Genomic DNA, 24,201 nt, shown 5'->3' with positions numbered 1-24,201 from the left:
AAATTTTCATCACTACATCCTGATGTAGTCACACGCGTTATGCAGGGCGAGACTGTCAGAGACGCTCCACTTGTTTAAATAATATTACCGGTAAATAATTCTTTGAAAAATTTGGATATCACAAATGATGTGAAATGAATAAAAGTTTCTTCTCTAAAAAGTCATTGTAGAATGTCTTTTGTAATCAATAATATGAATTTTTTTTTCATTTTTATTGTTTTTAATCCTTACCTTGCTTTCCAGTGCTGCCATATTAAAATGTGTAATATGAAGGCGAGACTGTCAGGGACATAGAGAAAATGTACATCCATTTAGATTGGGCTGACATATTATATAAACTAGAAAATTAACTCATTTTGTGTCATTACAAATTTCACATTCATTGATGGCCTGTAGATCCTCTAAGGCTGGATGAAGTACTGGGTATCTAAATGTCACTTTCTATGTCAATTAAAGGGGAATCCAACCCAAATAAAAACTCGTTTTTATAAGGAAAAGAAAAATCAGACAAGTTGATAGGTGAAAGTTTGAACAATATTGGACAAACAACAAGAAAGTTATGAATTTTTAAAAGTTGTAAATATTGGTAATCACTATACCCATGGAGACTTCAAATTGGCCGCATATATGGGACATCATAGTGATGTAAGGCAAGGACTACTCTTCCATGTACTCCAATACATATTATGGCTAAAATGTCATTTTCCCCAAAAGTTTTATTTCAAATTATATTTTTCTTTCATGAGGACATAAAACAATATACAACCAGGGTTATATTTAGATTACTGCCCCAGGGGAATGGGTGCTTAGGAGAAAATCACAAATCCCTGATAATAAAGTACATGGCCTATGGGAAAATTGCCCTTGTCCCTTGTCATAATTTACTTACCCAGTTGCCAATTTGAAATCTACATAGTATTAGTGATCTCAATTTCAAAGCAGCTATAACTTTTTTATTGCTTGTCTGATTTCTTTCAAACTTTCACCATTCCGTTTAATTTATTTTTCTCCTTCCCAACACAACATTTAATGGCCAAGGCTGGATTACCCTTTAAGTAACTAATTCCAAGACTCTTTCATCCCTTTTCTGATGCAATCTAGTTATCTCGTTATTAGTCTCCATTGTTTATCTTTCCATCTTTCATGTGTTCTAAAGGCTCTTTGAATTAAATAATTTGATATCACCTGAATCAATCTTTTTTTTCCTCCCAATTCTTATCAACCATACTTCACTTCTCATTTTTCATTTCAATTTAGTGTGATTTTACAATTATACATTTCCTCTCTTCTATTCCCAGTTTCTCAATCTATTCATATTTGTCTTGTGATTGTAACTACCAAAAGCTCAAAGCTAGAGTCATGGTAACTGTAACTCCGCACAAATATAAACAGACAAGTGACTCCTCCCTTTCAGACACCACAAAGTCACCATCTCTCTCTCCGTCCATCAACTATTTAGGCCAACCAATCAGAAGCAACCATCATGTTGTCAGTGGCTGGTTTGTCCGGAGCAGGCGTGGCTAGGCATGTGAGGTCCTCAAGCCCTGAGAGATCCTCCACCTCCACACCTCGTAGTATGCTCAGTACGACTAGTGCTGCAAGTATGTTAGAAGATGGAGATCATCAACCATTGGAGAAGGAACCTGCCTCAGAAGGGATTCTCAAGATCATCGATCATGTGTAAGTAAACAATATTTATACTTGGATTGATTTTTTTTCCAGATTAATCATGTTGTCTTTTTCCTGACTACAAGCCAAAAATGATGAATTAAATTTTTACCGTGCTTAGTAACTGAATTATAATTTTTAAAGTGCAATCCCTTACTCAAATTTTAAAAAATATTTTAATATGATTTCCTTCAATCCATATTAAGTCTGAAAGTTTCTATTTATAAGGTATGTGGAGCATTTATTACAAAGTAGATGAAAATTATTTGATTAGTAAATATTGATTAACATAGGCTTCTATGATTGTTAGATTATTCTTGAACTATGTCGATACATTTAGCTTGTGAGTGTTGTACTCAGTTGGGTTGGGAAGTGCAGAGCATCAAGCATCCAATGCTTTTATGTAATATACATGTATGTAAAATTTATTGAATTCATATAAAAAATAAAAATATCAAGTTTCTCTTTTAGGAATGGGATAATGTTTACTTGTAAAGCACTCATTAGAATATTTTCTCTTGTACAGAATTTCAGATGATATTTCAAAATCTCTGTCTTGATGTATGAAGTCAGTAAGAAATAAATCTCTTGTAATTTCGTTATGAATGTGGTTTACTAGACAGGTTTTTTAATTTTAAGCTAAAAAAATGGTTTCTTGTGAAAAAAATGCATGCATCACAAAATGATTTTTTCCTCTTAAATTTTAGGCATTTACAACATGATGTATTGTGCTGCAAATACAGTGAAGATGGTTCCATGGTAGCTGTAGGTTTAAAAGATGGTTCAATAAAGGTAAATTATCACTTTTCATCATTCCTTCGAATCTGTTGTCCACTTTCTCCATGTCTTTATATTATTTATTTAGTTATTTATTTATTTATTTATTTATTTATTTATTTATTTATCTATTTATTTATTTATTTATTCATTCATTCATTCATTCATCCATTCATTCATTCCATTTATTTATTCATTTATCTATCTCTCTATCTGTCTGTCTGTCTGTCCCTCTGTCTGTCTGTCTCTCTGTATGGATCTATCTCTGTCTGTCTGTCTGTCTCTCTGTATGTCTCTATCTCTGTCTGTCTGTCTCTGTCTGTCTCTCTCTGTATGTCTCTATCTGTATGTCTCTATCTCTGTCTGTCTGTCTGTCTCTCTGTATGTCTCTATCTCTGTCTGTCTCTCTCTCTCTGTCTATCTGTCTGTCTATATGTCTCTATCTATCTCTGTCTGTCTGTCTGTCTCTTTCTCTGTATACCTATCTATCTATCTGTCTATCTGTCTGTATATTTATTTGTTCTTTTTCCCCAGGGGGAGGGGGTAGAAGTGAAGTCATGAGAAGTGGAAAACAAATAGTCATTATTGTTTTGTGGAAGCTCTCTCTGTCACATGGTTTACATTAGTCAGAATTTTTTGCTAGTTTGAGAATTTATTGATATTCTCCCAGAATGGAAAAGTCAGGAAGGTCTATTTTATCAATTCCCTCGTTGAATTCAAATTACATTCTCACATTATTGTGAATTGCATGAATTAAGTACCCACCTGGAAGAATAATACTTTTGAAGGATCATAAGACCAACCCCTAATATATGATGAGTGAAAATCTAATTCTAAAACACATTAAAGAAGATGAAACTTTCAAGTAAATGAAGGGGGGGGGGGGGTCCCAACATTTAGGATAGACTCATATTCCTTCAGTAATAAGTTTTGAAATAAGAGAAAGAAAATAAAGGGGCCAGTTAAAGTTAGTATGCCTTGCTTTATAATGAAGCCAGATATAATAATTATGCCTTATTCTGTATATTGATTGTAGGATAAGTTGGGTTTTTAAATACATCTATCTATGTCTTGATATTGTATTATCTGGTAATTCCTCTTCACAGGTCTTTTCATCTGAAACAGGAGCTCAATTATACAATCTTGTTGACAGTGAGACTAAGGAATCTCATCTACCATGTACTAGTCTTAACTTCAGACACCATCTTGAGGGAGATAAATCACAAAACGTGCTGCTTGCAACATGTAAGTTAAGGTTATTCAGTCTGCATTGATCGTCATACATAAGTGTCATCACAGTCTTGTTTACACCATTGCTTACTTGTTGCTTATGCAAATTCTATTGTTTTGTGATTATTATTTTGTTAAGAGTTGGTTGAATGAAGTAATCAGGTTGATTTATTTCCAGCAGTTTTTAATGTACAATTGCTACACCTGTTATTTTTTGCAGTGAAAATAACATTTTTGTCTTCTTTTGAAACAATGGCTTCAAGCTAAGTTAATGAAATAATGAATAGTAAAACCCCTTGATGTAATACAGACTATTTCATTATTTAGTTTGTTCTGAATTTTACTAATCATACAAACAATAATAAAATATATTTAAACAGAACTACAAGGGCATAGCTAAAGTTGCAAGGTTTAACAAAATGGTAAAGTGGCTAAATGGAAATGAGACCAAATGGTTAGTAGACAAACTGGTTGTAGATGTACAAGGTTAGACAATGTGGCATAAGACTAAAATGAAAGTAGCTGCAGTGTATATCAAGTGGCAGTTTACCTCAAATAGTACCTTTCTTCATCCATTATAAGGTGAAGTTCAGGTCAAGGAAATCAATATGACTGAAAATCAAATATAATATGTCATTGATATGACTATCATTTATTTTCACTGGTGTTAAATTGCCAGGATTGAGGTATAATGATATTCACACAGTGCCTTGTATCACCTAATGAACAATGAAGAGAGAACTTGAGACAACAGCATGGAAGCCATTGATAATGACAGTTAGATGATATAGTTCACAGACCTTATGGCTAAAAAAAAGACACTACAGAAAGAGGGCAGAGGTTATGGTGAAGTGAAAAGGAAAATTAAGAAGGAAAGAAGGACACAAGAGTTAACATGATGAAGTAGGGCAGAAAATAATAGTTCACCATGAATGGTGGTCATTGTAGAGTGTGCTGTTTTGATAAACATATAGTGTATACCTTCAAGTTCTAAATTGTTTATATGGTAATTGGAATTTCTTTCAAACAAATTAAAATTATAATGCTTTTAAATGAATAATTGCTTTAAATTTAATTTTCTTGGAGTGCACATTGATCAGAAAATGTTTATTTCTACATGTATATGATGATGAAATAATGATATTTATATCAAACTTGTATAGAAAATTATATGGTATATATCGTCATCTCTTATTAATCTTTTTATTAAAGCAGGTTTGATATTATTAGTTTTTTTAGATCGATTTTATTGTGAAAATAAACTGGACTTGTGTCATAGGTTTGATATGAAATTCATGATGTATCAAAATATGTTTTTGTTCTTTTAAACTGAACGATATTTTGACTTCTAGATGCAAGTGGGATGGTGAAGCTTTGGCATACAGCAAGCCGTCAGTGCCTACACACCATACATGAACCTAGACAAACCTTGGCTGCTGCATTTGATGTCACAACCTCTCTCTTTGTTACCACAGGATCAGATGAAAAGGTCTTTATCTATGATGCTAATACTACACAGATTGTAAACACTTGTCAACCAAGGTAAGTGTGTCAAGAATAAGATGTCAAATTATATAGGTCCGGGGGGGGGGGGGGTGCAGTAAAATGTATTGCTGTACACACGCGTGGCCAAATTATTTCTAAACACCCCCTAAACGAGTTTTTCTATGTGTGCAAAATAACCCCCTAAACAAGTTTTTCGCGGGCTTTATTTACACATTTTGGCCCTTAAACAAGTTGTCGCCAGAATATGACCCTGGGGAAAAAGCTTGGGGGAAAAAAACATACCCTAAACATGTTTGGCTAGTCTTTAAAAAAAAAGATTTGGAAAAAAAACATAACCCTGCGATTGACCATTGACCAGTTTTTCAAAACTACCCCTTTTTTTTTTAATCTGTGTTTTTGATACCCTTAACGAGTGCACGTGTGGCCCGCGTCCAAAACTGAAAAAAACACCCCTTTAAACACGTTTTTGGGGGCAGGCGTGTGTACAGCAATATATTTGACTGGCCCCAGCCCCCCCCCCCCCCCCCGCCCCCCGGGACATAGGCATGAAAAGGCTAGGTCAAGATGAATAGTATTTTCGAGGCCTTTTGGTCGATTATGCCACAGAGCATTGATATATCATGAATAAGAAGAGATGATTAGTAAAATGTTCTTAGGGGACATCAACATGAAAAAAAAAAGCATCGTAAAGGATTTTGAAGTTCATTTTGGATTATCTTCCAACTATCACCTAGTGGAAATCTTAAAATAATCTTTTCTGAAATTATATATATGGCGTTGTGTCAAGCTTAAATCATTTATTTGCAAATAATCTGAAACCTTTGCATCATATACACTGTATTTGAGCCAACACTTTGGTGTATAGATATTCATTTTTTTTCTTAATTAATACAATTGGCATATTAATTCATGATCCTATTGGTGTTCATGTGCAGCATTGGTAATGTACAGCTTTGAAAATTTTGGAGATGTTTGACATGCATAAATAGCTACATTTAAAAACCTCAAAAGAAGAAAAAAAATGTTTATAATATTGCTTTGCATCGCTTTTGCTTTAAAGGGATCGTTTAACTTTGTGAGCAGCTGATTTAAAAAATTCTCAAACTGAGTTGAAACGTGCGTATGAGTGCCTGTCTTTGTCCTCAAAAACCCTGAAACGGACCACAATATAGGATGAAAAACTCTAATTTAGATACAAGTAGCAATTTATTAGCCTGATTTTGAGAACCGTCTAGTAGACGGGTTCAGCTTATGACCAGTTTTCTCCAATTCAAAAAGTCCGTTGGCTATTTTGACTGCCTTCTGTTGTGTGTATCTCCTATACACACACTATTAGCTGCACTGTACATTCAGTGTATACCTTGTACACACTGTTTGTAGGTCATGCTGTGTTCATCTAGAATTAATGTGTTGTGGTGCACAGATTCCCTGTATACACATAGTCATTGAAACCAACTCCCAATTATTTCAAACTTTGGTTTACATCTCCAAGGTTTTAAAATTGATCCTGTAAATATAATACTTTGAAACTTTTGGGATGGTATTTTTACACTATAAGCCTAGTGTTTAGCCCATTTTCAGGAACCAAAAGGAGAATGTTTTAAATCAGAACAAAGTGAAATGATCACTTTAATACTGTGAATGGATATACTATTTCAATGACATAGATAGCCCACCTACATGTTTTGAAATATCTGCATAATATAACCTACAAATCAAATATTATTATTATAAACTAGAAAGTTTCAGGTTATAAAACAGTTTTTCATCCTGCATGACTTCATGTTTGCAGCCCGTCAATGGGTGTGATGGATGGGCATAGGAGTAGAGTATTCTGTGTCAAGTTTCATCCCAGGAATGTCAAGGAGTTTGTGACCGGAGGGTGGGATGATACCATTCAGTTCTGGGATACTAGGGAGGAACATGCTACCAGGTAATTAATGTACTAACAAATAATTCAGTTCAACCTGTCCTCAAGTTGATTTTGATTAAAGCAGGGAAATGGAGAAGTGTATTAATGAAAAATTTGCAATAATTATTTGAGATCTTTTAATGTCAATTCATGTTTGATGCAGTAAATCTATTGAAATAAATTATACTTTTTTACAACTTTATTTTAACCATTGTGGATGGGTGCAATTTTTATTTCACCTTTTATCTTAGTCCAAAAATCATTGAAGAAAAAAGGTTAAACTGCCCTGTATTATTTATCGTTCATTGGCCTCTCTTTGTTCTATTTGTTTTATTCGTATACCCCAGGAGGGTGATTGAGATAATAAACTAAACTAAACTAAACTAAACTCTGGGTGAGGACAACACCTGTTACTGTGGAAACTGAGTGGTGTCAGATTTCTCAGCCTACTTTATGCTTGACCCCCCATACAGGAGAATCTATGGACCTCACATATGTGGTGACGCTCTTGATATTGACCCAGTTCATAATCACATCCTCACTGGATCATGGAGAAAGACTAATAGTCTTCAGGTATGTTACTCATCCTTACGACCTTTGACCTTTGAGGATTTAGCAAATCCTAAGATTTGCTGAAGTCAGAATTGCAACCATTATTTTCCAGTTAATTGTTATAGTAGCAAAGAGGTAATTGCAATTGACCATGGTTAAAGAAAAAACAACAACAAAATGCACTATGCTGTCAGCAAGGCAGTTTGTTTCAAAGACCTCATGCAAAGTTCATTTCAATTCATCAAGTGTTATTCTTTCCAGTCCCTAGAAGTCCTCCATCTACTAATATTAGTATGTCAATCAATCTCATCTTAGCTTTATTGGGGTGATGGTATCAGAGTAAAGAATTTGATATACTTCTAGCTCTTTTCCATCTGAAAGCTGAATCCATAAGCAAATTAAGAGGGGGGGGGGGTCAGATACTGCTTGGGATATGGATTTATTAAATTGGTTAGACATAACACTTTATTTTGTGGCTGTCACCATCCAAGTGTTGTATGAGTCATTTGTTCCTTGAACATGCAGAAATTTGGTAATTTGATGTCATTCTTTTTTCAAGAATACTTATGTGTTTAATTTCAGATTTGGGACTACGCTTCAGGGTCTTGCGTGAAGTCAGTTCCCTCAGTGCCCGGAGACATTAATTCATTGGTAAGAGTTTTGCATGGTAGGCAGTGTTGCTTAGATATTGTAATTACTTTCTTATTTCCATGCATTCTAATCCTTACATAACTAGATGTCAGTTTTGTGGGAGGACTTGAGGCCATGTTCCCATTCCTTCAGAATTTTTTTTCAATGTATCTCTATCTTTTACCAAAACCTGATATTCTGATATTAATGTGTCCCTATATTTTAAAATCTTGGATCCTTCCCCTTGTTTTAGTGTCCCAAACATGGAGTAGTGTGTTTGGAGTGCTTTGTAACCGACAGGAATAGGTGCAATATCAAATGACTATGGGATTGGATTGGATTAGTTCTGTTACATAAAGACCTTCATAATGACATACAATTGGGTAATAAAGCAGGAATATGGTCTAGCACAACAGATGTAGAGGGTGATTATAAGAAAACAGATATTATTATAAGTATCCCAAACAATTTTCAGTACTACCCCCCATGAAAAAGTAATCCCTCCAAATAATATGTAGAGCTGTCATTTTTGAAAGCTTGTGAATATATATTATTTGTTTGTTTAGATTTATTGTACCCAGTGGCTTGCCCCCCCCATGAAAAAGTAATCCCTCCAAATAATATGAAGAGCTGTCATTTTTTAAAGCTTGTGAATATATATTATTTGTTTGTTTAGATTTACTGTACCCAGTGGCTTGCCCCCCCCCCCCCATGAAAAAGTAATCCCTCCAAATAATATGTAGAGCTGTCATTTTTTAAAGCTTGTGAATATATATTTGTTTGTTTAGATTTACTGTACCCAGTGGCTTGGGAAGGAACACATTGTAGCAGGAGGCTGTGATGCTAATATGGTGAAGCTGATTGACAGAGGAACATTTAAAGTAAGTCTCATTGATTTACTACTGTGTCAAATGCATAATTGATCCCAATTGTGTTGTTGAAATAATTTCTTTAAGAAAAGTAACAAAGAAAAAAATGATTGAAAATTTTTGCTCTTTTTCAAAATCACATGATATTTTGGTCCTTGGTAGGGCAGTATTGTTTCTTTTAGTCTCAAGGGCTATCATATCCATGGATGATTTATACTCTGACATAGAAACATATCTTACTCATGCCAATTCTATTCCATTCCATCATCTAAAAGTATGGCTGAAAAGAAGTTACATTTTATTATAAACCAAATAGTTTATTCCTACATTTTTATTACTCGCCCCAAATATTTTTTAAAAGAATGGTATTCTTAATGATGTATTTGAAAAAAAATTCAACCATTGTGTATTTTTTTTAGAAAGAAGATAAAACCAAGGTTTTTAATGAGTTCAATAATATAAATCTATCTCCCAGCTCTAAACAGACAATATATTATAGTTGATTAGTACATGTTTTTGAGTCATTTTTTTTTTCTCTCTTCTAGACTACTGGTAGGATAGTGGATCTGTCACGAGGTGTTTACTGTCTTCACAGCAACCCTGTAGGAACCTCTCGAAGATTTGCGATTGGGTTTTCAAGCAGTCTACTCTTCCTACAGATAAAGCCGACTATGTAATAAGATACCTTGGACCCAGTAGGAACCTTTTGAAGATTTGTCATTGGGTTATCAAGTAAACTGCTGTTCCTAGACATGACTACTCTTCCTAACCCTCTGGAAACCTCTTGAATATTTGCCATTGGGTTTTTGGAACTGACTACTATTCCAAGATCTGAAGCAGTGTATGTAATCTCCTTCCTTCGACCCTGCAGGAATGTCTCAAAGATTTGCCATTGGGTTTTTGGACAACCTACTCTTCCTAGACATGAAGCAGTCTATGTAATCTGCTCACTACAACTCTCTGAGAACCTATCCAAGATATCCCTTGAGTTTTCAAGCAGCCTACTTCCTAGTCATGATTAAAGTAAAGTTACAGCCTTTTCTATATTATACAAGAAAGTCCATTGGATAATTTACAGATATATTGTATACCTGTAATATGTATTTCATAATAATTGGCAGAGGTTGGGCCTTGAAAATTCACTTATACACTAAAAATCTCCATCAGTGTAAGATGTGGTATTGAACTGTACTTTCAGAAAAATCAATAATTTTGAATTGTTTGCTTTACATATGTTAAAGGGGTTCATAGAGGGGCAGGGGAAGTAGGGGGTGTAGAGTGTCCAGTTTTCTTCAGGCAGTAAAGTAATTACTCTTCTCTATAATTTTCCAAATTGTATTCTTTCTTTTCGGACTCTCATTTCATTTTAAGGCCAGTATGCTGGGGCTTTGTAAATCAGCCCTACACAACCCATGTAAACCTATGATATGACACAGAATTCTTTGAAAAATTCCACAAACTTCCTCATTCAGATATGAGATGACAAAGCTCAGGAACATTTTTCATCATTTTCATAGGGAAGAAATTTCATACGGGGTGAGAAAAATCACAAAGTGCACTGTATGCTTCAAGTCTAAAAAGATGATCCAAAGTTGTGTGTACAAACTCAATGTCATGATTTCTTTATGTCAGGACTCTTGTTTTCATTATTTGATTATGTCCTGATTATTCATGTTGAATGATGTCATTGCATCTCTTGATGGATTGTTTTAGGGATATTTGTTTTTGCACTAATATTCTAAAAGAATATGATTGGTTTAAAAAAATTTTACCCCATGTTACAAAAAAATCTTACCTCTAGAAATTTTTATGTTGCTGCCTCATGTCCCATTAACTTTGTACACAAAAGTTGTTGTACTCTCCCTTGTCATGTCTTAAAGATCTTTTGAGTGTGTGGTGTGTGGTTTATATACATCTGGGATCTCTGAGTAGATGATAGACAGAAATATTAAATGTTGGAAGGGATTATATTTATAATGTATTGTATATATTACAGAGTACGGTTTGTAAATATTATTTTGTTTGCCCACTGAACAATGGCTGTGAACATGTATTTAATTGATCATTAATACCTTGGTCACATTTGCTCTACGGTGGCCGTACGGCGAGTCAAAAACAGCCGTTTTAACATTTTTGTACCAGCTATACATAGGTGTTTTGAATAAAAATGAATAAAACGGCTGTTTCCAACTCGCCGTACGGCTGCCGTAGAGCAAATAGGACCAAGGTATAAGAAGCACTATTACATACTTTGATGAGTTGCTTCCCTCTGGAAATCATAATAAATTAGTAAGGATTGCATGATGGTACAATGTAGAAGGGTTTTTTTTTTCTATCTATAATTGCTCTTTCAAATGCTTTTACCTTTAAAAATTTTCACACCAAAAGTAAAGTGTGACTTCAAATGAAGCTTGTATTTCCAGTTTCATATAGCATACAACAACACATCACCACATTGACTCCATTGGTTACTGTGTTAGTGTGTCATTACTTGTATAATGGTGAAATATTATGTGCGCCTTTGCGCTTAATTAAGCATGGCATTAAGTTTATAGTCGTACTCATAATTGATTCTTTGTAAGCAGCCTCAGACTTAAGAACTTTATGTTGGAATTCTTTGTCAATCTTGGTTTCTTTCTGGGCCCCGTTTCATGAAGACTTGTTATAATTATACAATTTCTATAATAATATCAGCCAATTAAATTGAATGATTTTAGTAGCTTTTGTTATTACAAATTTGATGAAATGGGCCTCGGGTTTACTCTCCACAATAACAGTTTGCATGTGTTTTCACTTCAATGCCCCTTCTGCAGGAAGCCATCGGGACATGTACCCATTCCCTCCAAAGTGTATAAGGGTGCGCTTAGAAATACATAGTGACAATCCTCTCCACTGTAGTGTTATTATTATTATTTTTTTACTTTGTTGGTATCGACAAATTTCACCTTGATATTTATTAACAAAACACTAGGATCATCGTAACTCACAATTTTGCTATTTGCATCCTTATCAAATACTGCATAGTTAAGGTGCCAAAGGTTCATTCTAAATTTAGAGGGGTAAACCACCCTGACATTTAGTTTCAACTTTCATAAATGATGGAATTTCGTTGCTTTTCTTCCTATTTTCTCTAAATTTTCAATATTTAGCTTGTTTAATTTCATTTTTTGTATTCAAATCAATTTGATCTTAGGATAGAGTAGAGTGCTCCTTTAATGTCAAATTTCAAACAGAATATTTTGGTATGTTATTTATTTTCAGAGATTCTTGTAGTTTTAAAAACATGTGGATTCAACCATATCCATATTTCAGAATATGATTTTGCTTTTTTTTAATTTTTGTATTGATAGTCTAGCAAAAAAATTAAAGCTAGTCTAAATCTTTGGTAAAGGGTCAGTAATGTGAACAATATCATATACTCAAGTATAATTGATTATTACAATATTACAAATGCATAGTTCTAATTAGTAGTCATTGAATACATTTTTTCACCCATTAGAATCAAATTAAATTTTGATTTAAAATCTGGAAACTATATCATTCGCATGAAATTGTGTTAGAACACATGCATTAATATGATCTAGTATGAAATGGAATAGTGACATACTGCTTTGGGGATTTACCAAAATTAAAGATGGGCTTTGAACTTTTTTACAATCAAATGTTTTCAAGTTCTCTTTTTTTTTATGTGAACAATTTTCAGAGATTCAAAATGTTGTGCTTTACCACTGGTCAAGCAATATAGACATTCCTTTTAAGTTATGTTAAGAGATTTATATTTGTATATTCATATTTTATAAAAGAAATAAATTTGTTATATAGTTGACTGTATTTTCTATATCTTGTAGATGTGAAATACAAATTTTGTTCAATAATTCCTATTAAATGTAAGCTTTAATGTAAATTGAATATTCTCAAGAGTCATATATTTGACTGTATCACTTTCCACATTACCCCTATCTGATCTATGTAGGTATTCAACATAGAAAAGGATTTGCCACATTTTGAGAAAAATATGTAACTTGGTATTAAAGAGTGACTGAAAATTTTCGAAAGTAAATAATCTAAAATATGTTTTCTAAGCAGAAATGAGCTCAGTTTATATATATAATTTGTATGTTGTAATCAAAGCTGAAATTCTATTTAAAAGAAGTTTCCATAGGTGTGATATTCCGTCCAATTAAATTATATTTGTTCAGGTTGGAAAATAACAAACATAATTATATCTGGTAAAATTTCTTATATCTGTAAATGATATGTAAATATTCAAAGTACTTGTATATTCTTGAATTATTATGTTGATGGATTTTATTGTAGGAATGAAAAATGTAGATTACAGAAACTCTTTTCTGCAGATTGTTACATTTGATTGATTAGAGTAGACACTTTTTACAAGTCATCAAAACTTGCCCCCTTGTTTATATGCCCAGGAATCAGTTTTAAACCCCAAATAATAAAGAGAATAATCATCAGATAATGCAAATCTTTAATATACAGATGTCAATCTCATAGCAGTCCAAATGATGTGTGCTGATGGTGCACCAGTCCAAACCCAGTGATATAATTAAGTCAGATAAAAAAAATTGTACATTTAAAAATACGTTAAAAATAACATTTAAGTTTAAGCATTAAAAAAAAAAAAAATTGTTTTTCACTTTACCCTAAAATTAGGCTACTATTGTTTCTGTGGTTTGTTCGGGAGATGTAAGACAAATACATGTATGCATTTGAATGTATGAAATGTAAACAAAAAAACTATTTCAGGTGTTTTATTTGGGGCATGATATGGTAGGTAAAATGAACAATGTAACCTGTACAGAAGAGTTCATACTAAAAATATGTAAAGAATTTCTTTGAATAAGTTTTTGAATAACTAAAATAATTTTCAATTGAATTGAGAAATAAACTGAAATGAAGATACTCATTGCTTTGTGTGTTTACAAGCATGTATTGTGTTCAGTTTATTTTAATAGGGAGGAATAGATGTTCTATGGTTGTCAGCCACTTTAGTCAAATTCCAAGCTCTCTTAATCCCTTTCTAGCTAAATTCATTGGTTCATATTCTCATCACAATGGATTAGTTAATCTTTATTTGTCTCAGACCTCACTTTAATGGAGTACCAGTTGCCAGCTAATCACCTCATACAAATCACTTTAATCCTGCAACAATAAATTGTTCAAAAATATATTTGTGTTGTGAACACAAAGAAAAAATAGGATCATATGTGTATTGTATTGTTTAGTATGAATATGGAAGAAGCGAGATGAAACTTAGCATTCCAAAGTATGAATTAAAATTTTGTTGAGTCTGGAGTAAAATCTGGGTTAAGTTATCAGAATACCATCCAGTACATGTAAGTCTAATTGGTTGTATAGTATGCTGGGGAAGGAGAATGGGCATGATATGAAGAGCTTGATTCCAAAAGGAGCTAAATCCACTTTTGACCAAAATTGATTTTTTTTTACACAAATACATGTATCTTTGCCGTGGGAATCAAATGCAACATATCGCTTTTGATTTTTTTTTTAAAGGTTCATAATTATTGATTGCAAATTTGAGTTTTGTTCCAAAAGGAGCTAAATTCAAAACAGTTTTGTTCCAAAAAAGTTTTGTTTCCTATTTTACATAAATTTATACATTCATATTTATAGGTACATGTTGTAGATACAAGTTTACACCATCAGTGCAAATTTTGCTGAAAATAACAGAATTTTACATTCTTTGCAAGCCTTTGGGAATGATCATAGTAAACAATAATTATAAAACTCAGTTCTTGTAGTGCATTTATATACATCATGTACCATTTAACATCTCTTTGTGCTTCCAAAGGGAGCAAGTAAAATTATGAAATACTTCCAAATACTGAATCAACATGATGATGATAATAACCATGAAGAAGAAAAAAAAACATGAGTCTGAACTCATTTCCTATATAATATAATAATTTATTTGCATATTTCATTATCACATAATGATCATTTATGATTTTCAACACGAAACCCTCCTTGGGTTACTCTTAATAGGTAGTAACTGTAATAAATTATGGATGGAATGTGTGTACATACAAATTAATGTACCAGGTACATAATATTGTGGATCACATGATTTGCTGTATCTTTATTCATAATGAATATGGTAATTCCATCATACTGATAATTGTCATGGCAATATGAGAGTCTTCCACTTGTTTTTCCTATAAAAAAATCTTTGCCATCGACTGCACAATTGGCACATGTCAATCTACAAAACTGTACGATCAAATGCTTCGTAAAATAACTAATTATGCGAATTCATAATCTTTGTAGGATTTTAACCAAATGTACACATGTGGTTGAAAAAAACCAATATTGCAAATTTTTTCTTATACTTTTTATTTTTAAAATTTTATTTCTTTATTTTTTAAAACCATTTTTCATTGTTTTTTTCAATGAAAATTGATGGTGTCTTTATGTCTGAACATAAACAAGATGAAATTGAGTTTTTAATCAGTAAAAGGAGAAATGATACATTTATGAATTTTGGTTAAAAACAGAATTTCAATTGGATTTGTACACAAATTCACGTATATGAGCAATTTTGGGTCTGACATGCACTTACAAAATGTTGCGTAATTTTGGAAATGCATACCTGGGGGTCACATATTTGGTCTCAAAAGTTAACAAGTCAGCGAGCGGCGCGGTCAGTTAATTTTAAGCAGCAGATTTGTCATGAAATAGGTCAAGGGGTGCTGAATCAGCCACCAGTCTTTATATTAGGGTTAATAACAGAAGAATAGGGAAAGTGGGGGCATGACATCATCAGTTCATATAATGAATATCCATGATGATGTGCATATAACTTTTCACAAAATATTGCTAAACTTCAAAAGTTATTAACTTTGATATTTATTTGTTTTATTTCATTTATTTTTATCAAATTTTCAACATTTAACTCTGATTTTTTTTCTATTTATTTAGATATAAACTTTTTTCAGCTGGGAGTACCCCTTTAAAGGGCCCCTTAGAACCCTTTCAAATCAAATAATTTTATCGTTATCTTGTACAACCTTTACCCTGTATTGATCGATTTCATAAAATATTTGCAATTGCATGGCAAGATTATTTTTATCACTACTTTTAATCACAAAACTACATGTAAAGGCCACTGCTTTGTTACATTAAAATGATAACTCACATAAGGAATAAATATCCCTTCAGACAGATGCCAAATGGATTATGGATTTTCTAACTTTATGAAAGGCATTGGCTTATTGAACAAGATGGTGATTTATCACATGCAAGACAATGATAAAAAAAGAATACAAAGTACAAAAAACAGGACAAACAATCCTTGTTCACATGTAGAGATGCCGACCTCTTGAAATATCAGCAACTTCCACCCAGTATCTCAAAAAGAGTAGGGACTATCTATCATTTTTTAGATATGTAGTACAAATAGGCATTTTTGTGTGGGAAAGGTTATGTAAGAAAAACCAGGTAAAAATCACCTAAAGATTCAAATGAATGAAATACTACAAATGTTGACATAGAACATGATTTTTTTATGAACTTAAATTGTTGTTCCCCAAAACAGAATAGACAGAGATTTTCTTTTTTGAATTTTTTATTTTATGTATGATGTGTAGATACACATGTACATGTAATCCTGAAGGATGTTCATGAAACAGAAATGTCTTGTCAAATAATTACAAAGGCCATTTTCCTCACATTAATTAATGTATTAATACATAATTTTGGAGATGAAAAACTTTAATCAACAATTTTGGGAGTAGGTGAAAACGTTCTAGAAAATGAGTACTTAATTGCATATTAGACATTTTTCCTGCTATTTTTTTTTTCATACCTGTTATTTTAGTGCTAATCAGTAAAGTACTGTATACAAACAGTACCTTTCATACTAAAATTAATAACCTGAGCAAGAATCAGCAAACAATTATAATACTTTGTGGTCTTGTCTAAGATACAGGCCCTTCAACACCAGCACATTCTTAAAGAAATGTGAAATTTTTCGTTTTTCTGACCTTGATCAGAAAATAGCAGGTATTTTGACAGTATGCAGGCAAAGTAAAATAACATTTAAAAAAGACAATGTCTGCAAATTATTACGTATTTTTAAATTTTACAAGAAATTTTACAGTAAGTTCTCATAATCTACATATTTTTCAAAATCAACCAGGTGTAAATACACTTTTGTCATAAAGCCAATATTCTCATTTGTGGCAAGTTATTGCTCTGGAAGTAAAATCAAAAGGTAGTGAGTAAAAATATACAAATATAGTATTGCTGACTGGGAAAAACTGGGCATCACCGTTGTTCAAGATAAGCCACATTCTCTTCTGTAGTAAACAAGACTCCTTTCCACAGCATCATCATAAGTGTACAGAGGCTCATATCCAAGGCATCTTTCTGCTCCTTCACACTGGAAATAGTACACACCATAGACATAAGACACAGTAGCAGTGGTCAAAAAGACCTTGATCCTATAGATTGGTTGAAGTAGCCAGGCACATATCTCTATCACAACAGCAATGGAATAGAGTAACCAAAATGGAAGTGAGAAGCTGGACATCTTTGCGTTGACTCCTATGACGAATGGTGTAAAGAAGTCACTGACTTTAGACACGGGAGTTTCATCAGTGAGGAAGAAGGCTTGTCCTGCAGGAGATTCTTCAGTTGTTGGTTTAACAAGTTCCTTCACAGCCAGGACATGTCCCCAAGCAATGTTCCCAGCATAGGTACACTGATAACGTGAAGATTCATTCCCCAAGCGAACCATTGTCTTGTAGAGAGAAGCTTGTTGTAAGACATCCCTGTTGTACACATCGCCTTCACCATACAACGGTGTTGGTCGAAGCGCGCAAGTCTGGAGGCGCTTGCTGTTTTGCAGGATTAGATTATTTGCCTTAAGAACAATTTTTTCTGCTTCATATTTGGTGTTAGCGTAGAGGCCAAAGTGGTGATGTTGAGGAATGCCTAATGTTGTCTCTGTACCCCCTGTTATAGGCTCCTGTCCAATAACTACATCAACTGTGCTGGTGTACACAAGATACTGTATGTTGTTGTGTATACAGGCTTGAAGCACATTCTCAGAACCTGTTTGATAAATGAAAGAATCGAATCATTTACTTCACACTCCCGACAAATAAGCATTAATTTGCTTGCATACCATGATATGTCTAAACAATATGAGGCCTATCAAGAAATCAAAAACAAAATTACTGATCAAATTTAGATATGAAAATACATTCATATTGTGACAGATTTGAACGTACTGATAACATGGTAATGAGATCAGGTAAGTTCATACTTCTAATTTGAAAACAGTACTATTACTCTCACTCTTCTCAGAATATTTTATATCGAGTACAATTTTTACACAATAGATTACTTACTGTCATAATTTCCTTTATCTTTCTTATATTAAATTGTGATCTTATTGTTTGACAGGAAAGCTTTTAAAAACACAAAAAATAGGACCCTCAAAACAAATGGAATAAAAATCAGCTGATTGTTGGGAAGTGTTGCAGGGAAATGATCAGACAACAAACCAGCAGTACTTTGAGAAATAAGAAAAGTCAAACCTTGGATATTGACAGTACGGAGAAGTTCCGAATCGGGTAGAGGAGACACATCAATCACACCAGCAGTATGAATAACAACAGTCACACCCTTGAATGCCCTACGCACCTCTTCCATGCATAACAGGTCTCCCTCAGTGTGTGTCAGCTTGCAACTGGGGTTGCTTACTAATAGAAAAGGGATTCAACATTAACAAAAGTTTGTTAGAAATTTGTATTTTTCTTTCATTGGTATTTAATTCTATAAAAGGGGGAATATGAGAGCTAGAACAGGATGCATTTGATACATTCTAAGGCTCAGCACATACTGCAACAAGAGAAAATTTAGCTTGATTTACAACATCAATGAAGCAATCATAAATGATCAATAATATTAGTATGGATAAAAGGTCAATTTTTAGAGTCTGGGAGAGAGGACAAGAGGATGCCAGATAATGAACATCTATGGCAAAATATCTGTTTAATTTGGCATCTTTTCTCTTATTTTTTCAATTATCTGAAAGTGACTTGAAAGTTTGAGAATATTCTTGAGATCTTTTAACGAAATGCCAGGAATACAATAGAACTTTTAAGAGTACACTTATGCTATGTGCCTAGGGTTAATACAAAGAAATTCAAATGTCAAATTGACATTCTGTCTAGTCTAGTTTTCTCAGTTAAAACCTTTTCATTTAAATCTTTTTTTTTTTTAAAGATGTCTCAAATTACCTTCAAGTTCTGGACACCAGGTGAAAGGCCTTAGGTCAAAGGTCATGACCTCTTTGATGAGAAATTCGCCTTGTTCTAGCAGCTGTTTAATGATATGCTGACCCAAGAATCCAGATGCCCCTGTCACCATCACAATTTCACCATCTTTACCAGGCATTTTGGTAGCTGTATCAACAAACATATTTGGAAGAGGAATTTCATTGTTTTTAAGTAAATTCACTTCAATCATTTTACTTTAGACTTTGAAGGGGGAAAGTCACACTGATGATGGTAAATTGGCTTTTATTACTTAATGCATTACTCAAAACTATATAAAAAATATTGGTAAAGAATTGATGAGAAATCCATGATAAAAACAATTTAAGAGTTCTGATTTTTCTTTTCTTTTTTGAAATTTTTTCTTACTTGTGATGTCATTTGTGAGTAGCTCCCCATAGTTATTTTCCATATATTTCATTTTCTTCTTCTTCTTCCATTAGAGTAAATCCCTCTTGGTTATTGTCATACTGACAGAAGGGGGTGCCATTGATGTGTCTGATGATTAAAATCCCCTACACAAATAAAATCACTTTAAACTCTTTGACAAAATGGCATTTTTCAAAATTTATATTACACTAACACAACATAATTGAGGAGATGCTTGTCTGTCTTCGTCCCTCTTCCTCATCAATCGAATTTTAACATAAGCCAATGATACCGGTACTACATGTACACCTACGGCAGTCGGTACAATTTTAATTATTATTTTGGTGCCAAAATATGATGAGCTGTTTTATTGAATTTAATTCTGACTTTACTCTTTGAGATTTTGTTTATACAATTGACCATCCATAGTTAATTTATGTTTTAAGACCAGAGTTTGAATTAACTCCAAATTCAGGAAACGGGCCTCTAACTTTGAAAGTGCAAAGGCTTAAGGACTTTCCACAGTTAAAATGAAATCCATGTCATTTTAAACAAATTTTGCAGAGTTACTTTGGCACCTAATTATTCCAAATATGCAAAAATTAACTTGGGTTCATGTGCTTGATTTTTTGCTATAGAGCTTTGAAGTTCACCCATTTGCAAGGTCTCAAGAAATACGTAATAAAATAATTTTGCGATTTTAAACTCCACGAGATCACAAAGTTGAGTGTAAACCTCTATTACTCCATCTAAATTCCACCAAATTATATACTTCAGATAAAGAATCCACTCATTTTGCTATTCGTTTGCTTTTTAAAGAGTAGTAGCATCTTCAATTTTAAAAATAAGGTGTGAAAGGCGACAAAACATATCTAACTTAATTGAAATTTATATAGCAAATTTAAAGGACAAGTGCACCCCAACAAAAAGTTGATTTGAATAAAAAGAGAAAAATCCAACAAGCATAACACTGAAAATTTCATAAAAATCGGATGTAAAATAAGTTATGACATTAAGTTTCGCTTAATTTTATAAAATAGGTATATGCATTATGCACGTCCCGGTCTGTACGCAAATGAGGGAACTGATCCATTTACTATTTCTTTTGTATTTCATTATAAGAAATATGAACTATTCTTATTTTCTCCTCATTGTCTTGTGAAACAAAGTTTTATTTCTCCCTGAACATGACGAATTACCATTGTTTAACATTTAGTTCTGTCAAGTTTGTCCTTACTTTCAAATCTGTAAAAATTGAAATATTGTATAATTCAAACAATAAACAAGAGTGTTGCTAAGGCGAGCACATAATACGCCCGCCTGTAACGCGGAAAATGGAGTTATTGGTCAAGCAAGAAAAGTGGAAGGTGGCAACTTCACCTCTGACCTCAATTAGAATTGCTGGGATCTATGCTAGTATCATACACACCAAATTATATGAGCCTAGGTTAAGTTAAACTGAAGTTATCGCATTTACAAGGACTGCAGAAGGGTAAGATGAAAATATGTCACTGTGACCTTGACCTTTGACCCCAAAATCAATAGGCTTCCTAGTATCATACACACCAAATTATATGAGCCTAGGTTAAGTCAAACTGAAGTTTTTTTTATTGCGTTTACAAGGAAAAGTTAACAGACGGACGGACACCGAGCGTGATACCATAATACATCCTGTCTAGGACGGGCATATAAAAACAAAAGGAATAGTGAGTGAGGGACATCATCAATTCTCTCATTTGCAAGTAACTAAATTTTTGTAAAATTTAATACGTGATTATAAATAATTAGTTTTTGTGTATGCGTATTCTAACTCTAATACACACTTGAACTCATTCTCAGTCTCGATCTCTACTCAATAACTAGGCATGTCTGCTTGGCTTGGAGTTACATTCACAACTGACTTTCTTCTCTACACTAAACTACAATATATAATTCACTGTACATAATATTCTGAGGAAGGCAAAGTGATAAGGAAAGTATAAACAGATGGAGTTGAACAAGGGGTTGTTCATGGTGGGGGTAATACTAGCCAGGAGGCTTCTAGAGAGTAAAAATAATTTACTAACGTAAGGTTACTCTCATACGAAGCCAGAGCTTCCGTCGTATACTTTTGCGTGTACCACCAAAAAACCTGAAACTTTCGCCCCCGAGATTTCTACTTTCTTTCTAAAAGATCTAGCCTTAAATCATGTACATGGGATACAACTTCATTTCCGACATTTCTACGCTATGGATTTTATTTTTATACAAGAATTCATCCAAAAAAAATGAGAAAAATATGAATAGACGGAAGAGACTTGCCCGATGTTTACGCTGCCATCTTGTTTTCTATTGTTCTTCACCCACGATACGGACGCTTGCGTCGCGTAACGTTGGGGGCGAAAGTTTCAGGTTTTTTGGTGGTACACGCAAAAGTATATGACGGAAGCCCTGGCTTCGTAACCTTACGTTAGTAAATGATTTTTACTCTCTAGAAGCCTCCTGGCTAGGTAATACAGCATGGTCAATATTTACACAACTGGTCTGGGGTGGAAACATGATGATAGTGAGCTTGTGAACAGAGATGGAAACAGTAGTTGAGATAATGAGGCATGAATTAATAGCATGATAGAATGACAGAATGAGAGGATGGTTTGATGAAGAATGAATTGTGTGTATGACTATGAGCACAATATCAGTATATATTAGAATTATTTCTTCTTCTTCTTCTTCTCTATAAGTACAGGCCACCGTCTGGCGTATTGTCGTACTGTGAATTTATATTTATAATCACGTATTAAATTTTCGTATTTGTGAAATAATATTGATAATTTTTATCTATAAATTGTTCTTCAAAACGGCATCGCTAGTCGGATGTACGTCATCACGAAGCGGTTCAAGGGTCAGAGTCAGACCTATTGACAGTGAGTATTGTATTTGCTTTGTCATGTTTGTTGACAAACGGATTGAGGGATATACACGAGATCGGTCTGGTAAGAAACCTTCAATTTTCGCCTTTTCATTAACCAAGTTTGGAGACCTTCATACGCATTATCATCAGGCGTATGAAAAAGGTGTAGGCCTAGGATAATTATAAAAAATAAAATCACCACCATTTACGTGATTTCTAATCTTAAAAGATGGATTTCCTAAATCCTAGGGAAATCCATCTTTGTTTTGGTGAGTCCCTTATACATATATGGCAGGCGGTTCAAGGCTCCATGATGAAGAAGTATATGTCAAAATATTAAAAAAACATCATCATACATACATGGAGTCCTCGAGGCTACATACCACCGGCGCCAGCGCCAGGCCGGCCAGGCGGCGCGGCCGTTGCAGTACCGGTACCGGTACATTACTTTTTAGTATCGGTCATACTATAGTGTACCATCACATCAGTTGGGAATTCCACAACTAAATTGGCTAAACTTACCGGTACTTACCTAGCTAGTAGCCGGGTAACACATATGTTGGCGATAGTAAAATGTCAGAAATCTTTAGAAATCCCAAGAAAAGACGGTTAGTCCTGATCTGTCTCGCCCGTTCGAGCAACTAGCAGTACCGGTATCTCACATTTGACTGTGGTTGGCGTTGTAGCTGGCGCTCTTCAATCGAAATTTTCGCCATGCATACCGGACACCGGTATGCAAAACGAAATGGAAACAATTTTTCCAACATGTATGATGTACCGGTAGGCCCTACTGTATATCTTAACGAATTGTATAACAAGATGCCAATTGAATGGAAGAATCGGAAAACATCCTCAGGGAGAGGTGACATATGGCACGAAAATATTGATTTGTCTAACATCTATTTTGATATTAACAAGAATGTGCTTTCCTTTACCTTGGTGTCGTCCAAAATGATCTATAATATATTTATTAATACAATAAACAATATATCTTTTCAAAATGGACAATTTTTTGTTCATTTTTGCCCAAAATTTAAGTTTTATTGACCTTGTCAATTTCCTTGTGAAAAACATGGCAATTGCCATAGCAAAAATAAATGCATAGAATTGATATGATTATTCTGTGCATTATTCATTATCATATCATCATTATTAATTTTCAACAGCATTTACCCTTAAAAAAGGGCTTATTTTCTCAAGCACCATGACCAACAATTCTTTCTTTGTCGTCCATTCACCTCATTCACAACAACATCATTATTTTCTTATTTTTCACTACTATGCCAGTGTTAACTTCAATCTTTCATAATTTTGTACCATTAACCTTACAATCTATGCTCTTTCACCGTTCTCTGCTTTTTTTATATTCTAATTATATCCTATCATACCTGTTCACATCTGAATACAACAGGGCATCCAAACACATTTCAAACCACTTTCACACTGGAAAAATAATAAGAAATTTAGGAATGTGAA

At 33.5% G+C, this 24,201-nt stretch overlaps 2 protein-coding genes across 4 annotated transcripts; one reads left to right on the top strand and one right to left on the bottom strand.

Moving 5' to 3' along the window:
• The first annotated feature begins 228 nt into the window (after window positions 1-228).
• LOC129254858 (uncharacterized WD repeat-containing protein alr3466-like) lies at window positions 229-14,068 on the top strand. Of its 2 annotated transcripts, XR_010295562.1 has the most exons (10): window positions 229-1,680; window positions 2,376-2,460; window positions 3,552-3,690; window positions 5,028-5,217; window positions 6,974-7,114; window positions 7,567-7,666; window positions 8,228-8,296; window positions 9,064-9,156; window positions 9,690-13,863; window positions 13,937-14,068. XR_010295562.1 is itself a non-coding variant. In XM_064108945.1 (9 exons), the coding sequence occupies exons 1-9, from the start codon at window positions 1,484-1,486 to the stop codon at window positions 9,819-9,821; spliced, it is 1,146 nt and encodes a 381-aa protein (XP_063965015.1). In that variant the 5' UTR covers window positions 229-1,483; the 3' UTR covers window positions 9,822-14,068. The 2 variants fall into 2 exon arrangements, 1 of the variants encoding a protein (XP_063965015.1); XM_064108945.1 differs by having other exon boundaries at window positions 9,690-14,068.
• A 1,004-nt stretch (window positions 14,069-15,072) lies between these two features.
• LOC129254859 (3 beta-hydroxysteroid dehydrogenase type 7-like) lies at window positions 15,073-23,410 on the bottom strand. 2 transcript variants are annotated; one of them, XM_054893397.2, is made up of 4 exons: window positions 23,258-23,410; window positions 19,431-19,595; window positions 18,726-18,890; window positions 15,073-18,237 (listed from the first exon to the last, which is right to left on the bottom strand). In XM_054893397.2, the coding sequence occupies exons 2-4, from the start codon at window positions 19,585-19,587 to the stop codon at window positions 17,459-17,461; spliced, it is 1,101 nt and encodes a 366-aa protein (XP_054749372.1). In that variant the 5' UTR covers window positions 19,588-19,595; window positions 23,258-23,410; the 3' UTR covers window positions 15,073-17,458. The 2 variants fall into 2 exon arrangements, with proteins under 2 accessions (XP_054749372.1, XP_063965030.1); XM_064108960.1 differs by having other exon boundaries at window positions 23,248-23,397.
• Between the last annotated feature and the right edge of the window lie 791 nt (window positions 23,411-24,201).

The sequence above is a fragment of the Lytechinus pictus genome, chromosome 2 (genome assembly GCF_037042905.1).
Source record: "Lytechinus pictus isolate F3 Inbred chromosome 2, Lp3.0, whole genome shotgun sequence".
NCBI lineage: Eukaryota > Metazoa > Echinodermata > Echinoidea > Temnopleuroida > Toxopneustidae > Lytechinus > Lytechinus pictus.
The sequence above is the reverse complement of the archived record's forward strand: the minus strand, read 5'-3'. Positions and strand labels throughout refer to the sequence as shown.